Source organism: Saccopteryx bilineata, chromosome 2 (assembly GCF_036850765.1).
Source record: "Saccopteryx bilineata isolate mSacBil1 chromosome 2, mSacBil1_pri_phased_curated, whole genome shotgun sequence".
NCBI classification, from domain to species: domain Eukaryota; kingdom Metazoa; phylum Chordata; class Mammalia; order Chiroptera; family Emballonuridae; genus Saccopteryx; species Saccopteryx bilineata.
In genome coordinates this window covers 164,752,879-164,777,609 of record NC_089491.1, presented here as the reverse complement: position 1 = coordinate 164,777,609, position 24,731 = coordinate 164,752,879, and the positions used below count along the sequence as shown (strand labels likewise).

Below are 24,731 nucleotides of genomic sequence, written 5' to 3'. Positions count from 1 at the left end.
CCACCTTACACCTGTTAGATTAGTTATTATCAACAAGACAGGTAATAACAAGTGTTGGAGAAGCTGTGGAGAAAAAGGAACCTTTGTCCACTGTTGGTGGGAATGTAAAGTAGTACAACCACTATGGAAGAAAGTATGGTGGTTCCTTAAAAAATTAAAAATAGAACTACTATATGACCCAGCAATCCCTCTACTGGGTATATACCCCCAAAACTCAAAAACACTGGTACGTAAAGACACAGGCAGCCCCATGTTCATTGCAGCATTGTTCACAGTGGCCAAGACATGGAAACAACCAAAAAGCTCTTCAATAAATGATTGGATAAAGAAGATGTGGTATATATATACTATGGAATACTAAGCCAAAAGAAATGATGACATTGGATCATTTACAACAACATGGATGGACCTTGACAACATTATACTGAGTGAAATAAGTAAATCAGAAAAAATTAAGAACTGTATGATTCCATACATAGGTGGGACATAAAAATGAGACTCAGGGACATGGACAAGAATGTGGTGGTTACTGGGGGGGGGGGAGGCTGAGGGTGGCGAGGGGCTCAAAGAAAACCACATAGAAGGTGCCGAAAGACTATATGACTTTGGATGATGGGTATGCAACATGATCAAATGTCAAAATAACCTGGAGATGTTTTCTCTGAACCTATTACCCTGATTGATTAATGTCACCCCATTAAAATCAATTATAAAAAAGAAATAGTCAATTCCAGCACTGAAGGAAGGCCAAAACAAACAAAAACACACACCAAAACCCCCCCAAAAACATATATTTACTCACATTGCTACCATCTCTAGTGTTCTACTTTCTTTTGTATAGATATATATTTCCAACTAGTATAATTTTCCTTCTGACTAAAGAGCTTTTTTTTAATATTTCTTATAGTTTTTGTGTGCTGGTGATATATTTTTCAACTTTTGTATTTCTGAAAAAGTCTTTGTTTCACTCTCATATTTGGAAGATATTTTCACTTTCTACACAGTTCTAGATCAGCAACTCATGCCCGACATTCTTTAAGTATTTTGAGTTCTATTGTCTTCCTGCTTGCATTGTTTCTGATAAAAATATGCTGTTATCCTTCTTTCCCCTCTCTATATGCCTTTTAATTTTTGATTGCTTTAAAGATTTTATTTTTATTACTAATACCTTAAAATATAATTGACTATTGAAGCAAAAATATTAATAATCTAATATGACATTTATAACACATAGAAACAAAATATATGACAGCAATAGCACAATGACTGGGAAGGGAAAAATGAAAGTATACTATTGTAAGATTCTTATACAATACATGAAGTAATATCTTACTACAAAATAGACTGCATAAAGTTAAATAGATATTCTATAAACCCTAATGCAAATACAAAAATAGAAAAATAAAAAGGTTATAGCTAATAAGCCAGTAAGGGAAATAAAATTGAATTAAAAAACAACCCAAAAGAAGACAGAAAAAGAGAAAAAAACTGAGATGGACCAAATAGAAAACATAGTAAGATGAGTTAGAACTAATCATATCAATAATCAAATTAAATATAAAGGTTCTAAATCAGGGGTCAACAAAATTTTTCTGTAAATGACCAGTTAGTAAATGTTTTTGGTTTGTGAAATATATAGTTTCTGTGCAACCACTCAACTCTGCCATTGTAGCTAAAAAGCAGCCATAGACAGTACAACTGGGCATGGCCAAATTTAGTCTATGACCAAAGTTTGACAAACCTGGTCTAAATATCCCCATTAAATGACCAATATTGTCATGTTGAATAAAAATGTAAGACTCTACTATATGTGGCCTACAAGAAGTGTACTTTAATATAAAAAAATATTTCAACAAATAAAAGTAAAGGATGGTGAAATTCATAATTAGAATCAGAGATGTCAATAGTCCTCTCTCAAAAATTGATGGAAAAGTATCTAGAAAATCAGTAAGGATATTATGCCATGGAAAATAGTATAATAATTGATAATTAAAACAGATATTGAAAAACACTAAACTAGTCTCCCTTTATTTGTGGTTTTGCTTTCTGTGGCTTCAGTTACCCGTGGTCATCCCCAGTCTGAAAGTATTAAATGGGAAATTTCAGAAAATAAACAATTCATAATTTAAAGTAGCACATGATTATGAGCAGTGTCATGAAATCTCACACCAGGCTACTTTATCCAGCCTAGAAAGTAAATCATTTCTTTGTCCACCATATTCACAGGGCAAATGCTACCCACCTGACAGTAACTTAGTAGCTGTCTCTGTTATCAGATGGACTGTTTTAATATTGCAGTGCTTATATTTAAGTAACCCTTATTTTGCTTAATAATGACTGAAAGGACAGAATAGTGTTGCTGGCAATTCAAAGAGAAGCCATAAAATGCTTCAAGTGAAAAAGTGAGCATAGTACATCAAGTTATTTTGAGAGATCACATGGTCTTATAATGTATCCTCTAATGATAAGGGGGGACTACAGAATTAACAAACATGATGTAATTGATATTTATGGAATTCTCCATTTAACAGCAGAAAGACATTCTTCTTAAGTGAACACAGGACATATCCTAAAATAAATAAATTAAAAAGGATTTAAGTAATACAAAATATTTTCTCTGACTATAATGGAATTAAATTAGAATTCATTAACAGAAAGTTATCTGAAAAAATTTTCAAATTATTTTTACTTTAAATAATTTTTAATTTTTCAACTATAGTTGACATAGAATAAATATTATAGTAGTTTCAAGTGTGCAGCCCATTGATTAGACAGTCTCTGTATCTGTGAGTGTTTCTGTTTCGCTTGTTCATTTACTTTGGTTTTTAGATTCAATTATTGACAGATACCGTTCACAAAAATTAGGGGATATTTCAAAATTAATATGAAGTGATAAAAGAAGCATTTCCTTTTCTTTATTAAACAAGAACATTAGGTCTGACCAGGCGGTAGTGCAGTGGATAGAGCGCTGAACTGGGACGTGGAGTACCCAGGTTCAAGACCCCGAGGTTGTCAGCTTGAGCACCGGCTCCTCTGGTTTGAACAAAGCTCACCAGCTTCAGCCCAAGGTCGCTGGCTTGAGCAAGGGGTTACTTGATTTACTCTAGCCCCCCGGTCAAGGCACATATGAGAAATCAATCAATGAACAACTAAGGAGCTGCAACAAAAGAATTGATGCTTCTCATCTTTCTCCCTTCCTGTCTGTCTGTCCCTATCTGTCCCTCTCTTTCTCTCTCTGTCACAAAAATATAAATCAGAAAAGCATACGACAAGTCAAAGAAAGTTGTTCAATTATGCAAATGAGATGCAAAACCAACTTTTATTTCATTGGTGAAAATGCAGTATACAAAAGGCTGAAAGTACAACACACTCCCTGATCCCCTAATTTCTGTGAGCAATGTATTTATTGCCATTTTATTATTCACACTTTTATTTATTTTTCTTCTTAAAAACCTTTCCTGTTTTTATGTTTCCTGTCTTTGTTGAAGTTCTCACTAAGTTCATTTACTCTTCCCCTAAATTCATTGAGCCTCCTTATTACCAGTGTTTTGAACTCTGCATCTGGTGGATAGCTTGTCTTCATTTTGTTTATTTCCTTTTATGGAGTTTTGTTCTGTTCTTTCATTTGGAACATGTTTCTTTGTCTCCTCGTGTTGGCAGCCTCCTTGTGTTTGTTTCTGTTTGTTAGTGTGAGAGCCCAGCAATGAGCTAGAGCCCCAAGGGCCTGTGCAGTAGCTATTGCAAAGGACATGACCCGGCAGTGGGAGCACATGCGCAGCTGCTCCCACAATTGTATAACCTGCTGCCTTATCTATAGTTCACTTCATCAGAAGGAGGGGTCATGCATGTGTGAATTCTTCTGCATGGTATAAAAATGGCCCTGGGAAATAAAGTGTGTAGCAGCTTCTGTAATTTTCTCTCCCTTGTGTCAACTCCTTGTGCATTCTTTCCCTTTAGCACCGCCTTACCTCTTAAGGGAACCTCTGACCTTGACAAGTGGCACAGTGAGCAGGGTGTTCAAAATGAGATGAGTGGTGCAGGGAACGCCCCACCCCCATGAAGACACAGGCCTAGGGAGAGCGGGCAGAATTTTGGCCCCTAAACTTGTTATGGTCTCAAGTAGCAGCATATCTGGCAGAGGACTGGGGGACAGCCCATCCCCGGCTGGAGGGGATCTGGGAACTTTGGAGCAATTGGAGCCTGATGCCCCGGCAGCCCTCAGGGAAGGGGCGGGCCCGGTGGCTTGGCTACAGTGCAAGGAGGAGAGCTTGGAGCAGCACCTGGGCAACAGGAACATGCATCTTCAAGGTCAGTCCTCCCCAGTACAAACAAGCAAGAATCTGCAGCTGGGAGACGGGAAGGGGAGGGAGAGTGCTGCTCTGACACACGGGACTAACAGCGGGCTCCTGTGGATTAGGTGTTGTCAGCTGTGGCATGATTTACAAGTGGCAAGCCAACTCTAGTTTATTATCTGCCTGCTGGAGACCTCATGTTGAATTAACCATTTATCAGTCCCCCCACAATGTCCAGCATGTCCTTGCCTTGGTGGACACAGGTGCAGACTCTACTTTGATGTTTGGCAACCCAGACCTATTCCAGGGACACTTGGCAACCATAGAGGGCTATGGGGAGGGGTGCCAGATATGGGTTTGTAAGACCACCGTGACTATGGGGATTGGCAGACTGCCTCCTAGGGCAGACGAAGTTTATATATCCCCTATTGCAGAATACATCCTGGGGGTGGATATGCTAACTGGACTGGTTGTAAGTACCACCCAAGGAGAATTCTGGTTGCCGGTATGAGTGGTGAAGACAGTGATGAGAGGATATCCCCGCCATGCTCCCCTGCACCTCCCTTACGTGACCTGAGTTGTGTCAGTGAAGCAGTATTACCTGCCAGGAGGACATGAGGAAATTGGCTGGACCATTTTAAAGCTGGGGGAAGCTGGGATCATTTGGCCGACACACAACCCGTACAATTCTCCCATGTGGTCTGTCTGGAAGCCTGATGGTTCCTGGTGTAGGACAGTGGATTACTGAGAGCTGGACAAGGTCACCCTGCCTTTGCACTCTGCTGTCCCGGACATTAATGAACTGATGGATCAGTTGTCGGTGAAACTAGGCTGATACCACTATGTAGTGGACTTGGCTAATGCTTTCTTTTCTATTGACATTGATGCTGCTCATCAAGAGCAGTTTGCCTTTACGTGAGAAGGCTGTTAATGGACATTTCAAGCATTGCCAAGGGATATTTGCATAGCCCTACTCTGTGTCATGGCCTGGTGGCCCAAGATTTGGCCACATGGAACCACCCTGAAACAGTGTGATTGTTCCACTACATTGATGGCATGATACTAAGCTCTGATTCTCTTGCAGACCTCTAAATGGCAGCCCAAGGTCTTTGAGAAGCCTGGATGGGCCGGGGGTGGGCCATCAATGAGGACAAGGTCTAGGAACCTGGATACTCTGTCAAGTTCTTGGGTGTTGTTTGGTCAGGTAAGACAAAGGTTATGCCTGAGGTGGTGATTGACAAAATTCAAGCATACCCCCGACCAGAGACTGTGAAACAGTTGCAGAGCTATGTAGGTCTGTTAGGGTACTGGTGAACCTTCATGCCCCACTTGGCCTTGTTGGCCACACTGTTGTATCGGTTGACCTGGAAGGGTGAGCCCTGGGACTGGACCCCGAGGCAAAGGATGCCTTCAGTGCCACCAAGCGGGCGGTGGCACAAGCCTAGATGTTATGGGTAGTAGACCTGGCCCTGCCATTCCTGCTGATGGTCCAAGTTGAGGAGAATGAATTTGGATGGGGTCTTTGGCAAAAGCAGGGTAGTTGAAAGATGCCCACTAGCTTTTGGTCCCAGGTGTAGAAGGGAGCCACTATATGCTATTCCCTCATTGAGAGGCAGTTGGCAGCAATGTATGCTGCCTTGCTGGCCTGTGAGAGTATCACAGCGCCACCACCAGTCACAATGCTGACCACATATCTGATCAAAGGCTGGCTTCATCCTTGGGGTACAAGCCCTTGAAGTGGGGTAGCACAGACTCTCACCTGGGCCAAGTGGGGTGCGTTTCTGGAACAATGGGCCCAGTTCATGTCTAGTCTTCTGACACAAGAGCTGCACTCCTTGCTGGGATCAATATAGTTTGTAACAGAGAAATGGGATAGATGAAGTGCAGGAGAGTCTGTACCAGCAGGGGAAGCTGCCTCTCTTGTGGAAGCATGGCACACAGATGGCTCCTATAAGGGCAGCTGCCAATGTGGACGGCAGTTGCCTTGCTGCCTCAAACAGAGACCTTTTGGTTTGAGGCAGGCACAGGACAATCCAGTCACTGGGCTGAGCTATGAGCAGTATGGCTGGTCCTGATGAGAAAAGCAGAACATCTGCACAGACAGATGGGCTATGTACCGTGGCCTGATGCTGTGGTTGCCTGTTTGGCTACTCAGGATTGGCTGACTGGCCACCAACCTCTGTGGGTGAGATGTGGCAGGACCTGTGGAAGCATGGCTTACAGGAAGGAGCCACGATTTACCATGTTTCTGGGTACAGACCCTTGCAGGCACCTGGTAATGATACTGCAGATGCCTTGGCATGAGTCTGAGCAACCGTGCAGACCCCACAGTCAGCCACGATTGTGGTATGGTTGCACAAGAAGCTGGGGCATGTGAGGCTCATACAATGGGCCTTGTTACACAGGGCTGGGGACTGGCTGTGTCCCGGGCAGAGGCTGTGAGGCAGTGCCCATAGAAGGTGTAGTTATACCCACAGGGCTGGTGCCTGGCTACCACCCCAGAACAGACATGTAGGGAGGAGAAGCCACTGCAGTCATGGCAAGTAGATTCCATAGGCCCCATCACCAGAAGACCGGGGAGTCCGGTACATCTTCACAGCAGTAGATACTACCATCAGCTTGGCTAATGCCTACCCTATAGCCAGGGTTGATCAGGAGCATACCATACAGGCTTTAGAGGGCCTTTCAGTGGCCTACAGCTGCCCACTAGCAGTTGCTAGTGACCAAAGGACTCCCTTTTCTGAGCAAGTTGCCCAGAGGCAGGCTAAGGACAATGACTTGCACTGGAAGTTGCGTGTGCCATACCACCTTCAAGCTGCCAGCATGACCGATCACTTCAACGGGCTGCTGAAGGAGAAGCTGAGAGCACTGGTGCCCTCAGGAAAGCAGTGGAAGTGGCGCTTCCCATCACAGGGCAGCTGGCTGAACAGGAAAGGCCCTCTGAATCCGGTTCTGGAAGGGGCAACTCGTCACCTTAAAGGGACCCCTTCTGGATCCATGGACCTGCATATACAGGTATGGGATGGAGCTCTAGTGCTACTGGCCCCATCCACAGTGGCCCTGGGATGGAAAAAAAATGGAACTGGCTATGGAGACTAGAGGCAGAGGGGTCTCCGTGGGTAGTGTTGCTAGAACCTGGGGGGCAGGCCTAGAGAAAGGCTTGACCCTTGCACCCTGGATCACCAAGTGGCTGGTGGAGGTGCAAGCAGCTCTGCCCACTACAGCTCCCTCCTCCCTTCTGAGAAGTGTGGCACCATAAGACTGTGGCCTGTACCCTCGTACACAGCAGCTCTTAGTGAGCCCCTCCTCCAACTGCAGGTGCACAAGTCTGGAATCATGGACTGGGAGGCCCTTCAACACCCGCCACCATTCTCTCACAGGACAAGGGTGGTTTGCATTCTCCCTGAGGGACAGGACTTGCCTATGATGGTTTCACTTTCTGCTCTGTCATATCATCCAGGTTGACTGCTGGCCACAGTCTCATGTTCTGGGCCCACGCTATTGCGTGAGTGAATCAGATGTCCCACTGCTGGATTTGCACTGAGCTACCTGCAGTGATGGCAGAAGGGCTTCCCTGGTGTGTCGCCCCTGCCTCCCCCCAGAACTGGACTGAGTGGTGCTCCTGGAACACCCACTGCATGAGTCTGTAGTGGAACGCGCATTGATGGACTATTGCAACGCATCTCCGGAACTCTTGCCACAATGAACCACCCTGGCTGGGGAAAGCTGTGTATAATGTCTGGGGTGGGTGGCAGGCATTCATGTGGAGCCCTTGCAGGCAGCCCCTTTTTTGTATAGAGCAGCTCAATGACAGTGATCCCAACCGCACTGTGGACTGGCTGCCCACAGACTTGTGTGCCAACCTGACAGTGTCTCCCACCACAAACCATGAATGGGATCAGAGAAAGCTTGTAGGTATAAAGCCTACAGATTTTCTGCCAGGAGACGGGTTGTGGGTCTCTGGCAGGTATAGCTGGCCCTACCTGCTGGCTCACTGGACTGGCTGCTGTGCTTGGGGTCATCTGTTTATCTATGGCAAGGTGATACAGACATTGCCACAAAAGTCCCAGAATTGGGACCTTGTGTATCACCTCTGGCATAGGGAGAAGAGAGCTTGGTGGTTTTATCCTCTTCTCTTTGTACCAGGGGTGGGGGTGACACTACTGATGTAGAATTGCAGGTTGAGGCGTTGGCCCAACACGTAGTAGCCCAAACCTTGAATGTCACTCGCCACTCCCTGAGTCTCCTCCTTGATGAGACTACCCAGATGCGGAAGGTGGTCTTGCAGAACCACATGGCCTTAGATTTGCTCACTGCAGTGCAGGGTGGTACTTGTACCTTCGTGTATGTGGACTGCTGCGTGTATATCCCTGACAATCAGTAGCAGCTCTGAGAGGCTTTGCAGGAGATGGATGCTGAAATGTCAGCCATCCGGGCTCTGTTAGAGGACCCTGTCTCCCACTGGTGGGAGAGCCTGGGAACGGCATGCTGATGGGCCTTGCTTATTTTAGCAGACATAGCAGGGAGACTAGTAGTAGCCTGTTTTTCCCTCTATTGCTGTTGTGGTCTCTGGTCCCAAGGAGTGCCCTGAGGGAGAAGGCCAGGGGCCCTGAACTCTAGGGGGTAGAGTGTGAAAGCCCAGCTATGAGTTGTAGCCCAGAGTGCCTGTGCAGTAGCTATGCTAAAGACATGACCCGGCAGTGGGGGCGCATGCACAGCTGCTCCCACAGTTGTATAACCTGCTGCCTTATCTATAGTTCACTTTAGTAGAAGGGGAGTTGTGCATGTGTGAATTCTGCATGGTATAAAACTGGCCTTGGGAAATAAAGTGTGTAGCAGCTTCTGTAACTTTCTCTCTCTCATGTTGACTCCTCGTGCATTCTTTTCACTCAGCACCACCTTACCTCCCAAGGGGCTCCTTGACCCTGACAATTAGGTCAAGCTGCTCTGTCTCCCGGATGTAAGAATGTGGCTGTAGTACTAGGTGTTCTGTAGGGTCCAGTGCACAGCCTGCCTGATCACCTGAGCTGGGCACACCAGGTGCACCCACTCACTACCCCATGTAGACTGAGTAGTTGGGCCTTGATTGCTGTTGGCATGTCAATAGGAGGGATTGACCGCAGACTGATCAGCTGTAAGGACTGGCTGCAACCACCATGGAAGCTAGTATGTGCAGGGGCCAACTCCACACAGCAGGACTTACTTTAGTGGGGCTTTGGTGCTCACTGAATCTGCCCCTTAAATGTGTCACTTATGGAGGTGCCAGAGTGGTACTTCAGTGTAGACTGAAGCTGTCCACTGGGTGCACTGGCTCTGGGACCTACTGGAGGGTGCAGGCCAAGGCCAGCTGCCACCTGTGTTCTGCCCAGGGCTACCTGGCCTGAGCTACAAAGCAACCTGCAGATGAAAGCTACTTGTTCTGTGATTGGAGGTGCTCAGGAGAGGCCAAGCTGTGAACCAGGGCCTGCTGCTGGTAGGGCCAGGCCTGGAGCCACTTAGTGAGAGCTGCAGAGCATGCCAATGCTGCTTGTTTAAGAGACTAGGAAAGTGAAGTATGAGCCAAGACAGGTAGGGGGCAGCTGCATTAGGCTTGCTCTCGGGTTTACCGGCTGCAAGCACTTTGCCTGATTGGAGCGCATGGCTGTGCCATGTGTGTGTGGCCTCTGTAAGGCTGTGGGTGCTTGTGCTCAGAAAGATTGTGGATGGTAAATTGTGGACTGCCTGCCTGCCACTGTGAGGGGCCAGTCTTGCTGTTTATTTGCTGGAGCAGAGGTTTTCCCTGCCTGTGTGCTTGTCCACCATTGTGAGACTTTATTAAATGAAATGGCCCAATGCTTTCTGGCTCTGCAATTTCTCTACCATCTGCCTGAATCCAATGTGGACCTGCCTGGCCTCAGCCACCAGCATTACAACAGGCCATTTGTACAGAAAAGCCACAGGACACAGACCTGAAAGTTGATGGGGCAGGGTCATCAGGGCAAGGCGTTAGCCAGGTTGATGGAGACTCAGATATGGTACCAGCCTGCCGGCTTTGTTGGAGAGTTATAGGGACTTCTGTTTCTGGCACTGTAACTCTGGGCTGGGGTGCCTGATGTGGGGCTGGGACCACTACTCAGGGGTTACCTTCGCAGCTGAGATATCCCACCCAATTTTTATCTGCCACACATGGGTGTGGGAGAAGCTCATTCCATGTCCTTGCCCCTCCCACCAGGCTTGCTGTGGCTTCTTTATATCCTTAGTTGTAGGATTTCTGTTCAGCTAGATTTTAGGCAGCTCAGAGTGATGGTTATTCTGTGGTTTAGTTATAATTTTATAATTTTAATGTAATTGTGAGAGGATGTGAGTACCTCATGTATACCTAAGTTTCCATCTTGACCAGAAGCTTCAGGTATTTTGAAACTAAATGAACTCCTAACCCATGCCTATAACCACTGTTCTTTTAACACATGTGAGAGGCATGGAAAAACTGAACACACTGAGCTACAGAGTACACCAGAAACATCTGAGTATATGCACCCTTTCCACCTTATAGTACCTACATGACCTTGGTAAAAGCATTTAATTTATTTAGAGATAAGAACGGAGGGGCGAGGAGAGAGATGAGAAGCATCAACTCATAGCTGTGGCTCTTCAATTGTTTATTGATTGCTTCTTATACCTCCCTTGACTGGGGGGCCTCCAGCCAAGCTAATGACCCCTTGCTTAAGCCAACGACCTTGAACTCAAGCCAGTGACTTTTAGGCTCCAGTCAGCCACTTTGAGATCATGTCGATGATCTGCCCTCAAGCCAGCAACCCTGAGCTCAAGCCAGAAACCCACGCTCTAGCCTGTGACCTCAAGGTTTTGAACCTGGGACTTCAGCCTCCCGTGCCGATGCTCAATCCACTGCGTCACAGCCAGTCAGGCTGTAAAACTATTTCTTAATCTAGACAGTGGGAATAATAATTTTTATATGTTCTTTCAAGGATTGTAAGGATTAAATGAGTTAATAGCTGAAAACTGTCCTACACTATACCATATAGCTTGTACACTCAGAGGTGCACAGTGAACAGTCTGTCCTAAGTTTACTTGGCAGGACCTATTCTTGATTCCTTAGCATTTTTTTTACTGCAACATCTGTGTATTAAAATAATTATCTACTTTTATAAATATATTTATTCAGTAATTAATTCAGAAATAATCTGAACTATTAGCTTTCAATCAGTATTTATTTTTAACACTTGAAAAATAGCATAATAATTTATTTTTAGGGGATATATATTTTTAAATAATGCATGTACATTAAATATAAACAAATGATCTTATTTCTACTTTGACATCTGAAATTCCTTTGGCTTTAAAGGGATCATCACATGATAAGTGATTATGTTATAACATGGTATTTGTGGAAATGAGAAAATATCCAAATCAACCAAAAAGATCTCACTTCAAAAATAATTAGTGACAAGACAATATTTTGCATATCAATATTAGACACATGTTAACACTAATTATGCATTTCAATAACAAATACAAAAGAACTTTAAAAAGCAGAGTCAAAATGCTCTGGAAGCATCAGGAGGAGATAGAGTTTAAGCTAGAGGAGAGTTGGATAAATAAAAACTAAAAATATTTAAAACCTAGAAAGTATACACAAGATCTGTAATTTTACTTTGTGTAACTCTTCAGCTCATATGATATTTATGCTTTTGAGTAAAATCAGAATTTCTTCATAATCATCAAAATTACTATAAGTTATATAAAGAGGTTTGTATTTTCTATATGCATCATCACTAAATTCATTTGTTTTGCATAAACATAAGTCCTGCCATGTAGGATATACTGCTTGCAAAAAGTAGGGGATATTTCAAAAATGAATATGAAGCTATAATATATTCCCTACTTTTTTTGAGCAGTATATTTTCAACAAACAGCGCCTATCAACATGTAAAAAACAACACAGAAACATGACAATTTAGATGAATTCATCTTCTTAATGACAAATAATGTACTGGCTTAGGCAAATCATTGTGTTTGTAGGTTCATTGTTGAATCCAAGCTATTCAGATCATGGAGGAAGAGCAGTGTCCTCCATGCGCTACAGTGTCAGCACATGCAGACGGCTCTGGGCAGCATCCTTAAATGTTTAGGATTGCCACCTGACGCTTATCACTTTGCTTCTCTTTCCTAGATTGTGAAAATTAAAAAACAAATCAGTAATAGTAAATCCCTCTTCTCTCTTCTATTTACAGTGCTTTTTTCCCCTATCTTCCATCTGTCTCTCTTTACCCACAAAAGTTCATTCCAAGGAATAGTTCAAGGGTAAGAAGATCTCCTTTTTTCCTGACTCAGGGAGTACAGAACATTCTACTCATTCAAACAGTCAGCCACCCCCTTTCCCTGAATGCTTCTCCTTTGTTTCTTCTTCATCAAGGGACTTTACTGATTTTCTAACTGACCTCTTTCCATAATAAATTAAAAGAACTTTTTTAAAAAGTTCTAAAATCCTTCTGTCGTCTAACTTACAGTTTGTCTTGTGCTACCTAGTTTGAGTGCATTTTTAATTTTAGTAATTAGTCCATATTTTGGACGATGTCTTTTTGTCCTGAAATAACTATTTGGTTCTATCAATTAACCACACAAAGAACTTTTTTGAACAACTGATATTTTAGTACTTCAGCACACATTTTTCTTCAGATTCTAAAACATGTTATTTAGGATTTGTTTAAATTAATTGAATTAATTGGGATGACATTGATTCGCAAAACCATACAGGTTTCAAGAGTACCACTCAATATAACACCATCTGCACACTGCACATGTGCCCTCCTCCCCGAGCAAGGTCTCCTTCCATCTCCATTCCCCCCACATTTGCCCACTGCCACCTAGTCCCCACCCCCGCTTTCCTTCTGGCTGTTGACACCTTGTTTTGCCTTTTTTTTTTTTTTTTTTTTTTTACAGAGACAGAGAGGGAGTCAGAGAGAGGGATAGATAGGGACAGACAGACAGACAGGAATGGAGAGAGATGAGAAGCATCAATCATCAGTTTTTTCGTTCCCACACCTTAGCTGTTCATTGACTGCTTTCTCATATGTGCCTTGACCATGGGGCTGCAGCAGACTGAGTAACCCCTTGCTTGAGCTAGAGACCTTGGGTCCAAGCTGGTGAGCTTTGCTCAAACCAGATGAGCCCGCGCTCAAGCTGGTGACCTCGGGGTCTTGAACCTGAGTCCTTCCGCATCCCAATCCGACGCTCTGTCCACTGCACCACCGCCTGGTCAGGCAGCCTTTTTTTTTTTTAAGTGTCAAGGTATCTTGTGGGCTATTAATTCTTGTTATACCTTTCAGTCTTTCCAAATGTTTTGCATTTGATTTCTTCTTTCACGCATTCTTGATTTACCTAACCCAGTGTGGCATGAGCACAGTGGTCAAATGGGAAAAGTGGTGAAAGTTATCCTGGAGAAACTCAGGACTATCATAGACGGTGTTTGGGTCCTGGCCAAGGGAGAGGAAGGGGCTGGAATTCAGCCTGTGCTCTGCTCACCAAGTACTGTGCCAGGCGTGAGGCTGTGCTATCTAAGGAAGGGGTGCTTTGTTAATTCACACAAAGGTGTGATATAGACTGGTGGTGACCCTGTAGAAGATCATATAGAGGACTTTTAATTTTACACTAATGCATTGAGAAACCATTAAGAGGTTTGCTGGTGGCCGAGGCCAGGCAGGTTAACATTGGATTTGGGAAGACAAAGAGAAATTGCAGAGCCAGAAAGGGTTGGGCCATTCTGTTTAATAAAGTCTCACAACAGCGGACAAATACACAGTTAGGGTAAACCTCTTCTCCAACACACAAACAGCAAGAATGGTCCCTCACAGTGGTGGGCAGGCAATCCACCATTCACAATCCCCTATCACTCATCTCTCTGGAGCGCAAGCACCTGCAGCCTTATATAGGCTATGCACATGTGCTCATGCACTAATCAGGCAAAGGACTTGCAGCCAGTACACCACCAGCGAGCAAGCCTAACACGGCTGCCCCACATTCCACCCCATTACCCATTGGAGTTATTCACCTCACAATAGGTACGTGACATACATTCCAAAACTGACAACTACAAAGGTGCCCTTCACAATGTCTCCCTGAGCACTCTGCGGTGGGGCACCTGTGTTAGGCTTGCTGGTGGTATACCAACTGTAAGTACTTTGCTTGATTAGTGCATGAGTATGTGGCAGAAGCATGTGTGCATAGCCTATATAGGGCTATGGGTGCTTGCATTCAAGAGAGATTGAGAATCACAGATGTGTGGATTGCCTGCCCGCTGCTGTGAGGGGCCGTTTTGCCCTAGAGGCGGTTTTCCCTGCCTGTGTGCTTGTCTGCCATTGTGAGACTTTATTAAATGAAATGACCCAACCCTTACTGGCTCCACAGTTTCTCTGTCTGCTTGAATACAGTGTGAATCTGCCTGGCCTCAGTTGCCGGCATTACATCTGCCCAAGGAGTTAACTGGAGACCTTCCATCAACTCCCCACCCACGGTGCCAACAAGGCCACCCATCATAGGTAGGGAGCCTGTACAGCCTAGAGCCATGTCTGTTGAAACCAAAAAGTGTCCTTGGTACATCTCTACAACTGGGTGAGAGCAGCTTCTTGGTACAGGAAGGCTTCCACAGGTGCCATGGCTGTGCCCCCATTATAGTCTCTCATAGTCACAGTCCAAGATTAGTCCATGATAGGCAGCCCAGCTGTCTGTGCAAATCACCAAGGTAAAGGTCCATTACAGGCAACTAGGTTCACAAAGGGCCTCAGGCCTCTTCCCCATCCCTGCCATCATGGCAGCTCTGAAGACGCTGCCCCAAGGAGGAGCACATGGCAATGGTGGCCAACCTCTCCACCTCTGCCCCAGAGAGCATGATGCTTTCCACCAGGTGTAGTCAACCTTTTTATACCTACTGCCCACTTGTATATCTCTGTTAGTAGTAAAATTTTCTAACTGCCCACCCGTTCCACAGTAATGGTGATTTATAAAGTAGGGAAGTAACTTTACTTTATAAAATTTATAAAGCAGAGTTACAGCAAGTTAAAGCATGTAATAATTATTAATCACCACTTTATGTCGAATTTTTGCTAAGTTTGGCAGAATAAATCTTTATAAAACAACTTACTATAGTTAAATCTATCTTTTTATTTATACTTTGGTTGCTCTGCTACCGTCTACCATGAAAGCTGGAACACCCACTAGTGGGCGGTAGGAACCAAGTTGACTACCACTGCTGTCCACCCTATGTCCCACAATCACAGCAAGCCTACCAGGGGCTCAGTAGGTACTCTTTGCTGCTGGGCTTTTACCTTCTGGATGACCAGTGGCCAAGCTCTGAGTGTGTGGATGGCAGCTTCAACCCAAGACTCCTCATCCTCAGAAGAGGAGCTGGAAACACCTGCTCGAGCCAACTCAGAGCTACTCCACTGGAACAGCTCTAATTTCAGCTCCTGCGGCTGCCAGCTCTCAGCCTGAAGCTGAATCTGCAGTTGTTCCTCTAACAACTGCTGCTTCCAACATTCTACTTCCAGGACAAATTGCAACTCCCAAACCCATTCAGCCTCCTTCTTCAGCACTTGCTCCAGTTCATGCAATCGCTGATGCTCAGTATGCAGCTCATCCTGGAGCTTTCGACCTCACTCAGTTTCTCACACAGAGCTCTTAGTTTCTTCTCACAGGATTGTAAAAAAACACCCAGGCCATGATCCCCACCAGGAGAGCCATTGGAACAGCCATTCCTTTATCCCACCCCTCAAGGTCGTCCGTGACTCCATACCAATCTGCTTCAAATCCTGCTCACAGTGCCAGAGGAAGTACTGGTGGTGGGGGCCAGGCAGGTCCACATTGGGTTCTGGCAGACAGTAAAGAGACTGTGGAGCCAGAAAGCATTAGGACCATTCTGTTTTATAAAGTTTCACAATGGCAGACAAGCACACAGGCAGAGGAAACCACCTCTCAGGCAAACATACAGGTAAAACAGCCCCTCACAGTGGCGGGCAGGCAATCCGCCATCTGCAATCCCCCTCAGCACAAGCACCATAGCCTTATATAGGCCATACACATGTGGCATTGCTACATGCTCACACACCAATCAGGCTAAGGGCTTGCAGCCAGTAAACCAGCAAGCAAGCCTAACACACCTGCCTCACAGATGGGTTGTATTTCTGCTTCAGACACTTTATTGGAGACACCTGTGAAGTTCCTAAATTGCTAGTAGGAGGCAAGTGGTTGTAAGTACCTGTAATTTAGAAGAACATCCGTTCTTTTATCTGAGTGTCCCTAAGACTTTTCTTTCCTTAGCAATGCAAGAGCAACATATCTGAATAATCCTATTATGTTTCTAAATGATCCTCCCCCCACCCCAAATCCAGAAACTTATTTTGAGACAGCCAAAATAACTTCTTGCATTGAGTATAAATATAGTAGTTTTGCCTTGGAGCAAATGCTCAGACCTATACCCAGTACAATAAAACCAATGACTCCATATTGTATTTGGTCTTCTATTTAATTTAAAGGACTTCCCACAAACCTTCTTAGTAAACTTTCTGTTTCCTGGTACTCTGTTTTCATGTTCATTTGAGAAATTCAGATTTACATCTCTTCTCTTCATATAGTGACATCAACCCAGAGTCACAGTAAGTCAGGTTTGACAGTTTTACTTCCAAATTATGTGTCATTAATGCCCTCTTAGAATTTATAATCATGGCACAGTGTAAATCTAGAGACAGCTTGTTACTTGGCCCCCTTCTCTGATCCCACCAGAGGAACTCCCAGGCCCTAAGGACTCTGGGACTCTCTCTCTTGCTCCAGTAAGCAGAGCCAAAACCAGTGCTTAAAAACCACAGGGACTGATGTTGGCTCAGCTAAAGGAAAAAGTGCCTAATGCTTACTGCTGTCTGAAAATGGAAACTCCTTCTGGGGAAGGAGTGAGTTATGGTTTCTGGTGGTGCAGAGCGCCAGAGCACAAAATCATTTGGTGCAGATTCTGTGGTGGAGGTGAGGGGTCGGAGCATAAAAGTAATCTCCACGGACTATGGAATCCCTACTCATGCTATATATTTACACAGATGTTTCATCCTATTTAATCCTTATCAGGACCCCCACTGGAACTAGTTATAACCCCACCAGGGGAAGTTACAGTGACAATTTAATATTAGATAACTTAAAAAGTGTCAGAATCAGGATTTAAACTCAACTTCAGGCCCTGGCCGATTGGCTCAGCGGTAGAGCGTCAGCCTGGCGTGTGGGGGACCCAGGTTCAATTCCCGGCCAGGGCACATAGGAGAAACGCCCATTTGCTTCTCCATTCCCCCACCCCTGCCTCCTTCCTCTCTGTCTCTCTCTTCCCCTCCCGCAGCCAAGGCTCCATTGGAGCAAAGATGGCCCGGGCGCTGGGGATGGCTCCTTGGCCTCTGCCCCAGGTGCTAGAGTGGCTCTGGTCTCAGCAGAGCGATGCCCCGGAGGGGCAGAGCATCGCCCCCTGGTGGGCAGAGCGTTGCCCCTGGTGGGCGTGCCGGGTGGATCCCGGTTGGGTGCATGCGGGAGTCTGACTGTCTCTCCCCGTTTCCAGCTTCAGAAAAATACAAAATAAATAAATAAAAAATAAACTCAACTTCATCTAAATCAAAGTCCTTGTTTATTCCTTCTACAATTCATGGAAGCTTCAGAAGTTGAACTAAGGGATTTGTAAGGATCTTTCCAGCATTGTAACTCTATCTGAGTCAAAATATGGATACAGACATCAACTGACCTATGCTTTCCTTAAAGTGCCTTCTTGCCTCAATCACATGAAAATGATCATCTATGACTCCAACACTTTCTATGGTCTTCATCACAAAAGAGCCATTAAAAACTCAACATTTATACTTTGTAGCCCCTCAAAGCTTTCAGAATTTAGTCTAAGGGCCTCAAAATCTTCATTTTCTTTTTTAAAATTAGAGTTACTGGCAAGGACTGAGTTTATGGTGTGAATGTATAAAAGACAAAGCTTTTTAGTCTTTCTCAGAACTGTCATAATGTGTCATCTTAATTTCTCTACTCATTTTTCAGGTTTTAGAAGGTCTCAGAAGATCTTGAAATATTTGACCTAAGGTCAATTTTTTCTGGCCTCAGTTCTAAGTCAGATTTTTTAAAAATATTAAAATTTAGATTAATTTTTAAAATTAATATTAGAATTAGAATTTTAAAAAAATATTAGTCTGTTGCCTTTTTTGTCTTTATTTGTTCCTATTTTTTAAATTTTTTATTTTTATTGAATACAGAGAGGAAGGGAGTAAGGGGGAGACAGAAGCATTAATCTGTTTCTGTATGTGCCCCAGCCAAGGACTGAACCAGTCACCTCTGCATTGCAAGACAATGCGCCAGCCAAGTGAGCCATCCAGCCAGGACAAAAAAATATTAGTCTGAAAACAAGTTTAATTTACTTATTCTGAGGTAAAATGCTTTATATGTGTGTTAAATGCTATCTCCTAGATTGAAACTGAACTCTCCAAAGAAAGAGCCCAACATTTAGTTGACTTTACAGAGCAAGCTCTTCTCTTTAGGCAAGAAGTTAAACTGGAACTTGATATTGAAAAGGAAAAACAACAAGAAATAATCAAAAAGCATAAGAAAGAACAAGAGGAGCTACAAATGAAGGTCTGTCATCATGATTATCATTATTATTTAATGGGTTTAAAACTACAGATGTTGGTTATTTCCTCCTAAGAAAACTACAGTGTTTATAACTTGGGCAGTTTTCCTCTTGGTTGCTGTGCCTTGGTCTCAGGCACAGAGGTAGAAGGTTCAGAGACTCTCCAGAATGAGGAACTCAGATAAATTGTAGAAGCATGCAACCCACCTATGTATAGAATTTTTAAAAATAAAAATAAACTTATTTAGTACAACCATTATGGAAGAAAGTATGATGGTTCCTCAAAAACTTAAGAATAGAACTGCCATTTGACCCAGCAATCCCTCTACTGGGTATATACCCCCAAAACTCAAAAACATTGGTAGACACGTGCAGCCCCATGTTCATCGCAGCATTATTCACAGTGGCCAAGACATGGAAACAACCAACAACCCCTTCAATAGATGACTGGATAAAAAAGATGTGGTACATATATACTATGGAATACTACTCAGCCATAGAAATGATGACATAGGATCATTTACAACAACATGGATGAACCTTGATAACATTATACTGAGTGAAATAAGTGAATCAGAAAAAACTAAGAACTGTATGATTCTATACATAGGTGGGACACAAAATTGAGATTCATGGACATGAACAAGAGTGTGGTGGTTACCAGGGGAAGGGGAAGAGAGGAGAGGAAGGGGTAGGGGGAGAGGAGAGGCATAAAGAAAACCAAATAGAAGGTGATGGAAGACAATTTGACTTTGGGTGATGGATATGCAACATAATCAAATATCAAAATAACCTGGAGATGTTTTCTCTGAAACTATGTACTGTAATTGATCAATGTCACTTCGTTAAAATTAACTGTCTAAATAAATAAATAAACTTATTTTTTTAAACAGCATAAATTATATAACTAATAATTAACATAATTAGATCTTTGAACACATCAAATATCCAACATCAAAAGATAATGAGGTGTTTTACATAATTAAAAATTCCGAACAACTAAAGCCTGTCTTCACCTGTCTTCTTTAATTATAAATATTTCTTTCATTTTAAATATTTTTTAATGAAGGAAAATTTTTTTTAATAATTTTATTTTTTTAATGGGGCGACATCAATAAATCAGGATACATATATTCAAAGATAACATGTCCAGGTTATCTTGTTCTTCAATTATGCTGCATACCCATCACCCAAAGTCAGATTGTCCTCTGTCACCTTCTATCTAGTTTTCTTTGTGCCCCTCCCCCTCCCCCTTTCCCTCTCCCTCTCCCCCCTTCCCCCGTAACCACCACACTCTTATCAATATCTCTTAATCTCACTTTTATGTCCCACCTACGTATGGAATAATGCAGTTCCTGGTTTTGTCTGATTTACTTATTTCACTTCGTATCATGTTATCAAGATCCCACCATTTTGCTGTAAATGATCCGATGTCATCATTTCTTCTGGCTGAGTAGTATTCCATAGTGTATATGTGCCACATCTTCTTTATCCAGTCATCTATTGACGGGCTTTTTGGTTGTTTCCATGTCCTGGCCACTGTGAACAATGCTGCAATGAACATGGGGCTGCATGTGTCTTTACATATCAATGTTTCTGAGTTTTGGGGGGTATATACCGAGTAGAGGGATTGCTGGGTCATAAGGTAGTTCTACTTTAAGTTTTTTGAGGAACCACCATACTTTCTTCCATAATGGTTGTACTATTTTACATTCCCACCAACAGTGTATGAGGGCTCCTTTTTCTCCACAGCCTTTCCAACATTTGCTATTACCTGTCTTCTAATAATAGCTAATCTAATAGGTGTGAGGTGATCTCTCATTGCAGGTGTTTTTTTTGTTGTTGTTTTTTTTTTTTGCATTTTCTTTTCTGAAGCTGGAAACAGGGAGAGACAGTCAGACAGACTCCCGCATGCCCCCGACCGGGATCCACCCGGCACGCCCACCATGGGGCGACGCTCTGCCCACCAGGGGGCGATGCTCTGCCCATCCTGGGCGTCACCATGTTGCGACCCTCCTGGGCGTCGCCATATTGCGACCAGAGCCACTCTAGCGCCTGGGGCAGAGGCCACAGAGCCATCCCCAGCGCCCGGGCCATCTTTGCTCCAATGGAGCCTCGGCTGCGGGAGGGGAAGAGAGAGACAGAGAGGAAGGCGCGGCGGAGGGGTGGAGAAGCAAATGGGCGCTTCTCCTATGTGCCCTGGCCGGGAATCGAACCCGGGTCCTCCGCACGCTAGGCCGACACTCTACCGCTGAGCCAACCGGCCAGGGCCCTCATTGAAGTTTTGATTTGCATTTCTCTAATAACTAAAGAAGATGAGCATCTTTTCATATATCTGTTGGCCATTTGTATTTCTTCCTGGGAGAAGTGTCTGTTCATGTCCTCTTCCCATTTTTTTATTGGATTGTTTGCTTGTTTGTTGTTGAGTTTTGCGTTCTTTGTATATTTTGGATATTAGGCCCTTATCTGAGCTGTTGTTTGAAAATATCATTTCCCATTTAGTTGGCTTTCTGTTTATTTTCTTATCAGTTTCTCTTGCTGAGCAAAAACTTCTTAGTCTGATGTACTCCCATTCATTAATTTTTGCCTTCACTTCTCTTGCCTTTGGAGTCAAATTCATAAAATGCTCTTTAAAACCCAGGTCCATGAGTTTAGTACCTATGTCTTCTTCTATGTACTTTATTGTTTCAGGTCTTATGTTTAGATCTTTGATCCATTTTGAGTTAATTTTTGTACAGGGGGAGAGACTGTAGTCCAGTTTCATTCTTTTGCATGTGGCTTTCCAGTTTTCCCAGCTCCATTTATTGAAGAGGCTTTCTTTTCTCCATTGTGTGTTGTTGGCCCCTTTATCAAAAATTATTTGACTATATATATGTGGTTTTATTTCTGGGTTTTCTATTCTGTTCCATTGGTCAGAGTGTCTATTTTTCTGCCAATACCATGCTGTTTTGATTGTCGTGGCCCTATAATATAGTTTGAAGAAAGGTATTGTAATACCCCCAGCTTCATTCTTTTTCTTTAGGATTGCTTTGGCTATTCGGGGTTTTTTATACTTCCATATAAATCTGATGATTTTTGGCTCCATTTCTTTAAAATATGTCATTGGACTTTTGATGGGAATTGCATTAAATTTGTATATTGCTTTGGGTAATATAGCCATCTTGACTATATTTATTCTTCCTAACCAAGAACAAGGAATATTCTTCCATCTCATTATATCTTTTTCAATTTCCCTTAACAATGGTTGGTAGTTTTCATTATATAAGTCCTTTGCATTCTTTGTTATGTTTATTGCTAAGTATTTTATTTTTTTTTGTTGCAATCGTGAGGGGGATTATTCTTTTGAGTTCGTTCTCAAATGTTTCATTGTTGGCATATAGAAAGGCTATTGACTTCTGTATGTTAATTTTGTATCCTGCAACCTTACTGTATTGGCTTATTGTTTCTAGTAGTCTTTTTGTGGATTCTTTGGGGTTTTCGATGTATAGGATCATATCATCAGCAAAAAGTGATACCTTTACTTCTTCTTTTCCGATATGGATGCCTTTTATTTCTTTGTCTAGTCTGATTGCTCTGGCTAGAACCTCTAGAACCACATTAAATAAGAGTGGAGAGAGTGGACAACCCTGCCTTGTTCCTGATTTAAGGGGGAAAGCCTTCAGTTTAGTGCCATTTAATATGATGTTAGCTGATGGTTTATCATATATGGCCTTTATCATGTTGAGATATTTTCCTTCTATACCCATTTTGTTGAGAGTCTTAAACATGAAATTGTGTTGTATTTTATCGAAAGCCTTTTCTGCGTCTATTGATAAAATCATGTGGTTTTTGTTGTTTGTTTTGTTGATATGGTGTATTACGTTAACCGCTTTACGTATGTTGAACCATCCTTGAGATTCTGGGATGAATCCCACTTGATTATGATGTATTATTTTTTTAATATGTTGTTGTATTCTATTTGCTAGTATTTTGTTTAGTATTTTAGCATCTGTATTCATTAGAGATATTGGTCTGTAGTTTTCTTTTTTTGTGCCATCCTTGCCTGGTTTTGGTATGAGGGTTATGTTTGCCTCATAAAATGTGTTTGGAAGTATTGCTTCTTCAATTTTTTGGAAGACTTTCAGTAGAAAAGGAACCAAGTCTTCTTTGAATGTTTGATAAAATTCGCTGGTATACCCGTCAGGGCATGGACTTTTATTTTGGGGGAGGTTTTTAATGGTTTTATCTATTTCTTCTCTACTAATAGGTCTGTTTGGCATTCTGCTTCTTCTTGACTCAGTCTAGGAAGGTTGTATTGTTCTAGGAATTTATCCATTTCTTCTAGGTTGTTGAATTTAGTGGCATAAAGTTTTTCATAGTATTCTACAATAATTTTTTGTATAACTACGGTGTCTGTGGTGATTTCTCCTCTTTCATTTTGGATTTTGTTTATATGAGTTCTTTCTCTTTTTTCCTTGGTAAGTCTTGCCAAGGGTTTGTCAATTTTGTTGATCTTTTCAAATAACCAGCTCCTTGTTCTATTAATTTTTTCTATACTTTTTCTGTTCTCTATTTCATTTATTTCTGCTCTGATTTTTATTATCTTCTTTCTTCGGCTGGTTTTGGGTTGTCTTTGTTCTTCTTTTTCTAGTTCCTTATGGTGGGAAGTTAACTGGTTCACTTGGGCTTTCTCTTATTTGTTCATATATGCCTGAAGTGATATGAACTTCCCTCTTATCACTGCTTTTGCTGCATCCCATAGATTCTGATATGTTTTATTGTCATTTTCATTTGTCTCTATATATCTTTTGATCTCTGCACTTATTTCTTCTTTGACCCATTCATTTTTTAAAAGTATGTTGTTTAGTTTCCACATTTTTGTGGGACTTTTTTCCTCTTTTTTGCAGTTGAATTCTAGTTTCAAGGCTTTATGATCAGAAAATATGCTTGGTACAACTTCGATTTTTCTGAGTTTGCTGATGTTTTTGTGGCCCAACATATGGTCAATTCTTGAGAATGATCCATGTACACTGGAGAAAAATGTATGCTCAGTCATTTTGGGATGAAATGTCCTGTAGATGTCTATCATGTCCAGGTGCTCTAGTGTTTTGTTTAAGGCCACTATGTCTTTGTTTTTTCTCTGTTTGGATGACCGATCTAGAGCCGTCAGCGGTGTATTGAGGTCTCCAAGTATGATTGTGTTTTTGTCAATTATTGTTATAAGGTCAATAAGTAGCTGTCTTATATATTTTGGTGCTCCTTGGTTTGGTGCATATATATTAAGAATTGTTATGTCTTCTTGATTCAGTGTCCCCTTAGCCATTATGAAATGGCCATTTTTGTCTCTGAGTACTTTTCCTGTCTTGTAGTCAGCATTATCCGATATGAGTATTGCTACACCTGCTTTTTTTTTGGATGTTATTTGCTTAGAGTATTGTTTTTCAGCCTTTCACTTTGAATTTGTTTTTATCCTTGTTACTTAGATGAGTTTCTTGTAGGCAGCATACAGTTGGATTTTCTTTTTTAATCCATTCTGCTACTCTGTGCCTTTTTATTGGTGAGTTTAATCTGTTTACATTTAGTGTAATTAATGACACTTGTGAGTTGCCTATTGCCATTTTATAGATTGCTTTCTGTAAGTTTTGTGTCTTGTTTGATCCTTCTCTTTTGTTTTTCTATCTTTTGTTTTTATTTGGTTGTATTCCAGACATCTTTCCTCTGTTGCTATCTTTTTTAAATCATGTGCTTCTGTGGTGGGTTTTTTTTAATGGTGGTTACCTTTAAGTAATGAAAAGGGTTCCTATCCTGTTCATTGT

General features: G+C 42.6%; 1 protein-coding gene across 1 annotated transcript in view; it reads left to right on the top strand.

Annotated features, from left to right (window-relative positions):
* Positions 1-24,731, top strand: part of LEKR1 (leucine, glutamate and lysine rich 1) — a 230,207-nt gene that overhangs the window by 184,565 nt on the left and 20,911 nt on the right. Inside the window, 1 exon segment of the mRNA XM_066254409.1 lies at positions 18,777-18,941. Coding sequence (XP_066110506.1) covers positions 18,777-18,941 — 165 coding nt within the window.